We start from the raw sequence: 11,426 nt of genomic DNA on the forward strand, positions 1-11,426 counted from the left end.
TTTCCAGTTTCTTCTTTAAAGCTAAGGGACATTTGAAACATGACAATGATTCTAAAAAACGAAAAGAATGTAAAAAGTGGTGTATTCGACTAAATCTTACTAATTTAGTGTAAAAAACCTACTGCAAAACGATTTAAGTAAGCCTGTATCAAATATAGGTCCCTCGGAAGAAAGAAAAAAACAGAGTTATTGAGAAACATGAAAGTGGAATACAGAAACATACAAAAGCAGATACATCCAGGAGCACGTGCACAATTGTGCATGGACATGCTACATACATTAACAGTATACAGTTTTTATTCATCTCTAATTTGGCCGAGTTTTGATCTATGCATAAGAACCATGTTAGCACGTGTTCATTTACTGGTTCACTTTTAATACACAAAGAACACTCGTTTTACTCGCATATTATACTTGCAGGGGTGGGAAGAATGGAAAAAAAAGTAAACCTGACTAAACCAACACGAAACGGTTACAGTAATGCAAAAGTGTGTATGAGATATACATAATATACCATAGGATTCCTACAGCTGTATTATAACATGTATCTATTTATTTATTCATGTTTTGCTTCGTTTCTGCGTGAAAAACCTCATTGACCTCAAAAGGAAAAGATTCCCCATGCAAGATACCTCACATGTAGAACGTCCTCTTAATGTGTTTCACACTTGTTTGAACGGTCGGATGAAGTGATTCATCAACAATGTTTAGGAAAAGATCTTCGTGCATTCATTTTTCAATGATTACACAGATGGCATATGAATGCTTTATCACAAGACCGCTCGATGTTATTTGAAAGTGTGTGGGTAGGGGCCATTTGACATGTAAACTAATTGTGAACTGGCTTATTGATGTGGGTATATTGCTCTAATAGCAAAGTCAATACATGTACTGGTGTTTTGGCATATTCCCTGTTAATGAGATGTTAATGAGATTTTGATATACATTGTGCGATCTATGCCAGTAGATCTTTGTGGATTGCTTTGTACATTTTTTGTGTACGCATGACTATTTCCCAAATTGCATGTTTGTCTTTCTTGCTTGTTATTTTTTATTACCAATCGTAATTTAAGGAGAAAGGAAACAGGAAGGGCTAAATTGAAAATAATGCACAAAACGTAACGTGTCGGACTACTCACTTGAAGGAGACGTAGAGCTTGATATCGCTGATGTAGTCAATTGTAGACTGGTCTGTCTGTTGCCTGTTTACGAAACGAAGACCACTATAATTATGACAAAGGTAGTATACAAACCAGCGACAGATAACTACCCTTTTGAGAGCCCCATCATCACAATATTTCCGTACCTATGTATGTACTTATACACGAGAAAATATAGTTCCACCTTTACAGCCATTTTTTTTTTTTTTTTTGTTGAAAAGCGTTGTCAGATTTTATTTCCTGTACGGAAACACAATTCTGTAGAAAGCGTGTCAGGATGATGATGGAGAAATAAACAAGCTTGATTCAGATGAGCTATTTTCCAGCATCCCACAGAACATATGTATATATACATTCATACATACATCACACACACACACACACTTGTATATATATGTATATATATATATATATATATCTATATATATATATATATGTTTACAGACAGACATACAAATGCCAAAGAACGCAATGAAACGATACTTTCTTTTTTTATTTCTTTTTATTTTCTGTTTAACGTTGATCCTTTGGAATAACGAATCTTATTTCATTTTCGGATTGTGACGAGCCAATTGTTTGCTGTTCGACTGCCAGACATGATGGTACTGAAACATTCCAAACAGGGAAGTAATTCGACCATCCGGGTCTTCCAACACACTGAAGTATGGCGCCTCCGTCGATGATGTAACCTTCTCTACAGGTGAGAGTTATCATGGACCCGAACCTCGCGATATTGGAGCTCCAATCACCATTAGCCACATGGCTGGGATGATCACAAACCGCAACCGAAACTATTTACGACACAGAAAAGCAACAGTGTCTCGAAATGAAGTTACACACACACACACACACACACACACACACACACACACATATGTATATATATATATATATATATATATATATGTATGTATCAACAAAATTGATTTTTCATCAATAAAATCTTTATTTGTGCCAACGTTTCATTTGGTTGAAACGTGTAAATTGTTTTATTTGCTCGTGACATATCACATCCTTTAATATTATTTAAATTACGCCTATCATTTTTGTCTATATACCAATCCCAGAGAACTGTAAAAATGAATGAAATGATAGCCCCTGCAATTATTGTCAGCTGACGTCAGAACTAATGATTGGAAAGAGAGAGGTAGGGACTGTAGAAACTGCATGCGACAAATTTAGCAAAGAAAACTAGTAGAAAAAATAGATTTTATAGCAACAGAAAATATGAATTTCGTTAGTGATTAGTGTCACAGGAGGATGTACAATGGCAATCAACATGATTAAATATATATCGCAGATTGCTGATGGTGACAAAAATGGCGGTAATACTGAATGCAGTTTAAGAACGAGAGGGAGAGAGATGATAGGCCCTTGGTATCATTACCTATTATCGTCACAGAATTTGATTAGTATTACTCACCTTTAAAAAAGTAGCGAGCATTTTCTTCCTCACTTGGACACTCCCAACTGTGAGAACAGGTTGAGGAACAGGCGCTGTAATCCATTTGTTGAAAACATGAACACATGCTCCGATGCATGACAGCAGTGTCATGGCGAATTGGGCGTCTTGCACAGGTAGACGCACATTCTTCGTAAGAATGAACTTCATATCCAGGATAAGCCTGAAATACCTGATAGTCACCCTGATAGCATCCGAGAAATCCAGGCACTACGTAGAAACAGAATGATGGTTATCCAACATTAGATTTGCTTCTGAAAGCAGCTATCAGACGGACCCAGTGTCACTTGATAGGTAATTTTGATATGATAAATGAATAGAATAAAAACGGACAATGCTTCCCTTTAATAAAGCGATGATCATTATACATGAACCGAAGTATAGTAAAGCATACCAATGCAGCATGTATTGGTATGAAGATGTAGAAACAAGGCTCAATGCATCTATCATGAATCAGATGTATGCTGCTGTATACATACAAAATGTAGGGTTGGTTTGTGTAGGCCTACTGTGCTAAAATTCTTGCTCTTCGCTGCTTAATTTCACTAGCATGGGGCCAGAGCCAGGCACCTATAGTTCCAATTTATATCTTCACAGACAGACAGACAGACAGACACATACACACTCATGTATCATGTATTTATACACACGTTCATATAATACATGCGTACGTACCATGCATATGTACATACAAAATGTATAACCTCACCTCGGCACTTGAGTCTGGCAAGCTTATCCGAAGGACACTCAGTGGTAGCCAGTGAACAGCCCATTACACGTTTAGAATCTATGGATTGATATTGTGAATATCATTTACATGTTATATTTCCATGTATGAAGAGATAACTATCTCTTCGTTGATTGCAATGTATTTCATGATAGTAATTTACTGTTTGAACATACAATATCCTCTGTTCCTCTCAAATTTTTAATTTTTCTGTCTGTCAGTCCATTTGATAGAAGGTTCATTCAATTTAGCAAAATCCCTCGTTATCGCACAGTCTGTCTTTCAAAATTGCAACGTGTGCATTCAATTTAGCATTTCGATCAATGAAATTTGCACATGTGGCTTTCGAATTCGTAAAAAGGGCATTCAAATTAACTGGTACTCCACCTTCAATTCAATCCGCCATCACTTGACAAAAAGGTAATTTGAGTCATTCAATTTCGCGAATGGGCAGTCAAATTCCAGACATTTTCATTCAAATAAACGTCATGCTATTTCTTTTATGAAAAGTGAGAACATTCAAACGTGTATTTCTATATGACTTTTTGTTTCATCAACACACTGTTAAGCAGTAAAAGTATCATATTTTTGACCCTATGTAACTTGAGTTTGTTGTTGTGTAACGCCCCTTTTCTTTCAAATATGTCATTATAGGCCTACAAGAACCAATACTACAGATTAAATTCATCTTCTTGCAGTCATGACAGCACAAGTTAGATAAGGACATATCTCAAGAAGGCAGAGAAAGAATCATCACTAATCATAGGAACATTTTATGATCATAACCTTCACTTCCTAGAACTGGCCAACACACTCGGAATAAAGCGCTCAACGGACAGATAAGTTGTGGCCACATGCACTTCGGACTGGGAGACTCAATTTTGAAAAACATTGAAAAAAAAAACTGTTGCCAAAATCTCCAGAATGAATACGAAAATAAAAAATGTAATGACGCTTACACAACAATAACTATGTTGAAGAAAAAAAAAATACAGAAAGAACCAAAGCATAAACATGTGTGCTAATTGACTACAAAAGATGCTAAATTGGATGCCCCAAAATGAATTGGAATGAACGAGCGCAGCATATACGTGATGACGTCACTATATCATTCCACATTGAATGAACGAATAACGAAATGGTGCTTGTTTTACGAATTTCAATTAAAAAAAGTGTTGATTAGAGTGAGGTTAAAGGTAATTTGAATACTCCAAAATGATTTTGAAGGAGGAGATCACAAAATTGAAATACCCAACATGTGCTCTTCGCTAAATTTTGCTAAATTTAATGCAGCAATAAGGAATACGACTGACAAACATTGACAAAAGTGCGAAATAGGCCGGGAAAACCTATACTAAAACCGCATGACACACGTGGTGCATGCACCATTTTACCAAACACTGCTGTGTACAGGAAAAGACTTTTAATCTGGAGGTTCTGAGTTCAGTTCCTAACAGGTGCTTATATACATGAACAAGATGGTTTAAACCCTTCACGTGGGCACACCATCCACCGGTTCAGAATCATGCACAATCGCAGGACATTAACTTTTGCTTGTGGCAGATCTGTTTCTAAATCCCGAGATTTTTCGGTTCTTGAATAATTCCAAATACTAGTAGTCATCCCACTTTATCAAAAAAGAGACACAACACAAACGGTGATAAAGCTAAGAAGTGTAGGGTTACCAGTTGCTGCAACTGAATTGTTTAGACGTGCCGTTATCTAACATGGCAATTTTCACTTTAGTACTGTATCATCATCCTCTGAATACAGCCAGTATTCATTCATAGCTGTTCACCGAATATATTAATTTTTTTCTCTCTTTTTCTTTCATTTGATCAAATCGTGACTATTTATGTAGTACGCCGTTAATGCGAATTCTAGGTAGAACAGGTTTAGTGAAATTGCCAGTACACCATAACACTTACCAGGGGCGGATCCAGGAATTCTGTAAAGGGGGGGGGGGGGGGGCGCAACTAATATTTCTGGTGCCGCTTCGGGGTTTCATTTCATTTTTTTTTTGTTATTTCTTTTGTTTTTAACGAAACATAAAGGGGGGGGGGGCGTGCGCCGGTTGCGCCACCCTCTGGATCCGCCACTGCTTACCCTGAGAACATGTCAACCTCTGAGTCTTGTTACGTGTTGCTGTGCGGGGCAAACTCTGAATTGAATATTCTTCTGCCGCTAGAAAGCCAAGCTCTCCGCAGATCAGTTCGGTAGCTTTGTCGTTGAATCCATCATAGCAGACATAGCTGTCTGGTTGGAGGAGCACCAATCCTTCCAAGGGAGAGGGTCCACCATCCAGTGTGACAGATGGTTCTTAAAAATAAATGAGATCTAATTAAAAGCCTTGGTTCATTGATGATGACAGAAATGAGTGATCAATATGTTTTATGCTACATCACGATCTTGAAGGGATCGTATAGTTTTGGTTGAGACCTAACTTCAGGTTTCTAACATTTCTTGGTGAGATAGTGAGAAACCTTATATGAAATATGAAAGAGCATGTAATTCCAAGAGGGACTCAAAGTCTATTTGATGAAAATTGCTCTGAAATGTCTAAGATACCCCAAAACAGAGCGATCCAAATAAAAGGTGGGATCCACCTTTTATTACGATGGCTTTGTTTCACTTTGTTTGTTTGTTTTTTTTTTTGATGTCCCAGCCATTCCAACACTGATTTTCATCAATATACTTTGAATTCCTCTTCGAATAGTTAGCTCTGTTCTATTTCATAAGTAGTGTCTTGGTATCTCACAAAAAGTTAAAGGCCAAATCCGCACCTCAACCATTACTTTACCATCCTTTTAATACAGGAGTAAAGTGATTATAACTTGTTTTCACTCTTAAAGAAAACTCCTTGACACTATAGTACAAAAAACATTTCCCACTTTTGATCCTTAATAGTTCGAAAACTATATCAGATAACACTGTCATTCATATGAGTAATAGCTGACTAGTGTACAATTTAGTTGAAGGGGGCATGAATATGAAAGCATGACTCATTTTAAATTACCTCCAACAAAATTGTACACTATTCAGCTATTGCCCAAATCAATATCTGTGTTTATCTGATATATATCAAAGAACGAAAACAAAAAGTCGCACATACTGATATTGTGTGAGGACTGAAAGTAGGTGAAATGGGTCAACCTAGCCAATCTTGACTTTTTTTTATTTTCTGAAAGGGCAAGTCTTCTTCTACACTATGCTATAATTTGGGGTCATATAACGAACAGGAAAGTGTGTATTTTAGCAGTTTATCTTGAATTTTTTTTTTTTATAGATTAGTGTGATTAGGTGTGTCTGTAGAATCCCCTTTTCATTTCTTAAAAACCTTGTACACACTCTTCACTTTCAACTTTGATAACTTTTGAAAAAAAATAATGATATTGCGTTGAAAGTTGGTATGCACAGAATGTGCTTATGAAGCATGCTCAATTTGAGCTTAATTTGATTATCCCTTCATTGTTCTTGCTCCGTTGGTCAACATCCTGTTTTTTGTTCCATTCATCGCACAGCCAGCACAGCTTGGTACAAATTAAAGTTCTTGAATACACTCTGTACTTCAATTCACACTTTTCCTGAGTGTGTGCTTTCTTTCCAATATTTAGGTTAGGAGAGTCAATTTGATTTGAGTTATACATCATCTTAAAACTTAGAGTCTCATCTTTTAGAATCTGTCCTTAATTAAAGATCCATTTTTGTTTGTTTGTTTTGTGGTGCAGGGTCACATATAGTTTTTGAATTATTTCGCATCAAAAGTGGGACATTTTTTTTTTTTGTAAGATCTAGCACTAGAAGTAAGAATTGAGCGTTATTACGCTTTTGATCTGAATACTGAGATTTTCGGAAATATCTTACAAAAAAAAAATGATAAAAATGTTGTAAATAGTATCCGATTAGGTTTTGATCTTTTTGAGATCTCCATATAACGGGAAATATAAATGATATCAATCTCGTCAAACCGTACTTGCACCTTGACTAATTCAGTCTAAACTAACCAGTAAAAAAAGAAAACATAATATCCTTTCCTTATTGTCCTTATATCTGTGCACATACAACATTAATACTTGTAGGTGTTAAGTAACCCGAAATGTTGTCTGTGATCAGTACGATGCGTTGCATTTTGTCCTATACTAAAAGTCACTTTTAACTTTTGAATTCAGCAGAGACAGCAGACCTCGTATTCATAACGATTGTCGCAATAATCATTATTGTAAATATAACTCTTATTGTTACATTGTTCACACCATTGCATTCATTCCTCTTGTTATTATTCTATTTCTTTTTTTTTTTTACTGTTTTATCGTTATGTGTAAACAAAATCGCCCACCTCATCTCGAAGTGTGTTGTTATTTACGTCATATAGCGCAATTATACAAGACAATTTTGAGTGCATTCCATTAGACTTTGTTAATATTATATCACATTTATTGTCGTCACGGGTGATCCGTGTAAACATCGGGAGGCATAACTGTTTACCAACTTTCCTATGGCAACTAAGAGGCAAAAGACGAGTCCACTGTCGATGGCGTACAAGTATAAAATGATTTAAAAGACGAAGTAGTTACCGATTGTTCAAAGATGAAGATAAGCAGTTGCGATCTTACAAATTAATTAGTGGAGAGGGAGACAATTGGTAAAAAGATATAGTAGAAGAAGACTGTGGCTGCTAAACAATAATGAGCCACAAGAAATGGTAGCACGTGCAACACTAAACAGAACTTGCATTTTCAAAAGTTCTATACAATGAATGAAGATGCATAACAGCAATTGCAGTAGTTGTAATGAATAACTTCACAAATTCATGACTCAGGTGAGGATTATATGACAACATTACAATCTACTGGACACTTTCCCCGATTTTCTGCATGAGTTCTTATACAAATTACACTAATCTAAAATGTATTGTTAATATGTAGCTACCGTTTGTGCCATGGAAATACTAACCACTATCATTTTATGTGTGTGTGCGTGTTTCTGTTTGTGTTTCTATGTCTTTGTCAATGTATACATAAATGAACATTCTGCTATTGGGGAAACGTTATAAAATCGAAGAAGGACATTTCAGTTTGTTAACTGAAAACCTGCTTGTATTTACAATAATGATGAAGACTGTAATACTTACCGCTGAAGCATTGCACCTTCAACTTGAACATTACTGGGTAAGTATATATACCATAACTGTAGATTCACTTGATGGGACAGTGATAAAACTGGAGACGGCAACGTATGATTCTTAATCAGCATGCGATTTTTTTTAGTAGATAAAACATCGATGATATGAAATCCCGTCCTTGGGTTGTTGATTGACTCAAATTCTGAAAGCACTCGCCGTCCAGAGGTTGCCTGTATAAGCCAACTGTGACGGCTTTGGACGCAGTTTTCATCACACGATATGTTCCCGTCTATTGGATCACCGGAGCAGTTCAGATGGATAACTAGAGGAGACAGAGAGATCTGGAAGGTAAATCTTTAAATCTTACGAAATACCAGTATCATAATATTGCTCAAGACGCATACCACGGCTGTAGGCACTGGGTTAACTGAAGATGATCATTAAGAATTATGTATGTCAAAAGGGTCTGTTAATAACGCCAGGTATGATAATGTTCTGTTTCAACAGAAAGAGTACAATGTCTGCTTTTGTTTTAAGTAGGATAGATTTGTTTTCTCTTTCCCACAGAAAATAAAGTTTCTCGCCCTTTACACTAGCACTTCAAGTACTCATGCACTTGCCTGATTGCTAGGGGAAAAATTGAGACTGAGTGTTCAAATGTCGGCTATGACCTATTGTAACCAAACTGAATAATGTAAGCATCTCGGGAAAAGAATACGTATTATAGGAAATGCATTTTGAATTCATGGAAATCAAAAAGAAAAAAATACCTACCCCATGTCGTTGTTCCTTGCGTCGAAAAAGTGAGGAACGGACTGGAAAAGATGATGCAAACTAACAACCATACTAAGGAAGCCATTGTTTCAATGCTGGCTAAAAATCAATATTGTAGCCATCAACTTATCAGTGTAGAAACTAAAGACCAATTCCTGGTCGATGAAGAGTAATACTGACCAACCTCAGGTATGGCACTTGTAGTAGCGTTGAGGAAACGACAAACGGGTTAGATGAGAGGGAACCATGCAGCAAACAACCATGCCTGGCAAACTTTTCCTCACCATCAAAATATCAATAGCCATCAGTCACAAGCTGTAAAAATAGATTCACTGTTACTACAAAGTGTATCTGCAGAAGATTAGACTTATAAATCAATTTCCAATGAAGGCTGCAGTACTGCGTGCTTAGTCTGATTCCATGTAGATGTGTACACTAAATCTGTATTACCATGCGATGAGAGATTCAGTGTAAAGGCCCCCTCACATCTGAGCGAATTGCCTGAAATATGACTTGCGATGGCTGGCGAAAGGCATTTTTGGAAAAATAGTTTTCAATGGTAATTAATAGTAAGTCATATTTACCCTTCGTGTTTGGGTTCGTACACCTTCTGAACTAACAGTTGCGATTATTCAAATTCGCACGGGATTTTTGAACATGTTTAAAATTTCCCGACGAATTGAAAAATCGTCTGTCATTTGCATCTCTTATTTAATCTGCGGTAATCGTTCGTTTATCGTTCGTATGCTATCGTCACGCATAGTCCCTCATCGCGCTTTTGCCACGGTGGACCGATCTCGAAAGAACCCTAAACGAAGCAACACGATGACTAGATATGACTTACGCATAGAAAAGAAGATACTATGACAAACGTATTTTCACTTGCCATCTAATATGCGAAGGGAAACTAAGATTGACTTTTACTAAATTTGAAAGGCGATGCATACACGAAGGCAAGTCTAAGAGATACTATGACAAACTATGGATTGCGAAGTGATACGAATACGAGCGAATGACCTGACGAAAAAATTGGCGAATGCTGAGCTGCTCTCTGTGACCAGCCACTCGTCACGCTACTCATATATAAACATTCCACCTGAAAGTTTCAAAGTTTCTTCAGAAAAATGGAAGATGCAGCCCGCCTCAGAGTCCAGTGTTTACTGGCAATGGCTCAGAATGATATTATACATCAGCAGCTGAACCTACACCAGTTCATCAGAGGCCGATTCAGATGGAGACGAGGCTTCAGACGACGTCGTATCTGGAGAAGGACGTGGCTGAACCCTTCCAGAAGAAGGGCTTTTGGAATCTACGACCAGCTGTTGGTTGAGCTCCGAAGAGAAGACCCTTCGACTTTCAAGAAATTTCTCTGCATGCCCCCTGAACTCTACGATGAAATCCCGGAGAGGGTCAGAGGAAGAACCAGGATTCAGTACACCTGGTACAGGGAGCCGCTGGAAGAAGGTCTCAAGTTGGCAGCTACTCTCTGTCATCTTGTGTCTGGCACCAAGTACTCCGACATGCAGTATGGGTGGACGGTGCCTGAAAACACCCTATCTGTAGTGGCCAGGGAAGTGTGTCAGGCCATATGTGACGAGTATGCAGATGAAGTCATGACAGCCCCTTCAACCCCTGATGGATGGAAACAACTTGCTGGTGGATTCTTCAAGCGGTGGAATTTTCCCCACTGTGTGGCAGCTATTGATGGCAAGCATGTGGTCATCAGAAAGCCTCCTCTGTCCGGCTCGCTATGCTGCAACTACAAGGGCTTTTTTAGTATAATCCTGTTGGCTATCATAGTGGACAGTGACTACAAATTTAACTGGTGCGATGTTGGTGGTAGGTACGATACAATAGGGGAAAGGGGATAGGTCGAGTCAATTTAGGGGACGTCAAATTTGTTATCATCTCACCTCCATTGTTACTGTTTCAATATTTATTTTTTTGCTAAAATGATAGCAGTTGGGGCAATTCATCTCAGTTTTTGCTTGATACCCTTTTTCTTCTTCAAAAACGTGCTTTAAGAATAATTAATAATATTGGATATTTATTTCACACAAATGATCTTTTGTGTAGAAGCAAAAATCTGAAATTGATTGATTTGTTTCATTATAATGTTGGTATTTTTATGTATAAATTTTCAATTGATGAGCTTCCTGACATTTTTGCACATGTTCATAA

General features: G+C 37.3%; 1 protein-coding gene across 1 annotated transcript in view; it reads right to left on the bottom strand.

Annotated features, from left to right (window-relative positions):
* The window catches only part of LOC140227694 (uncharacterized), a 50,306-nt gene extending 41,795 nt beyond the window's left edge, over positions 1 to 8,511 (bottom strand). Inside the window, exons 1-4 of the mRNA XM_072308108.1 lie at positions 8,481 to 8,511; positions 5,456 to 5,626; positions 1,819 to 1,951; positions 1,140 to 1,202 (exon numbers count right to left, since the gene is read on the bottom strand). Coding sequence (XP_072164209.1) covers positions 1,140 to 1,202; positions 1,819 to 1,951; positions 5,456 to 5,626; positions 8,481 to 8,511 — 398 coding nt within the window. The remainder of the gene's footprint in view (positions 1 to 1,139; positions 1,203 to 1,818; positions 1,952 to 5,455; positions 5,627 to 8,480) is intronic.
* Between the last annotated feature and the right edge of the window lie 2,915 nt (positions 8,512 to 11,426).

This window comes from Diadema setosum, chromosome 4 (genome assembly GCF_964275005.1).
Source record: "Diadema setosum chromosome 4, eeDiaSeto1, whole genome shotgun sequence".
NCBI classification, from domain to species: Eukaryota; Metazoa; Echinodermata; class Echinoidea; order Diadematoida; family Diadematidae; genus Diadema; species Diadema setosum.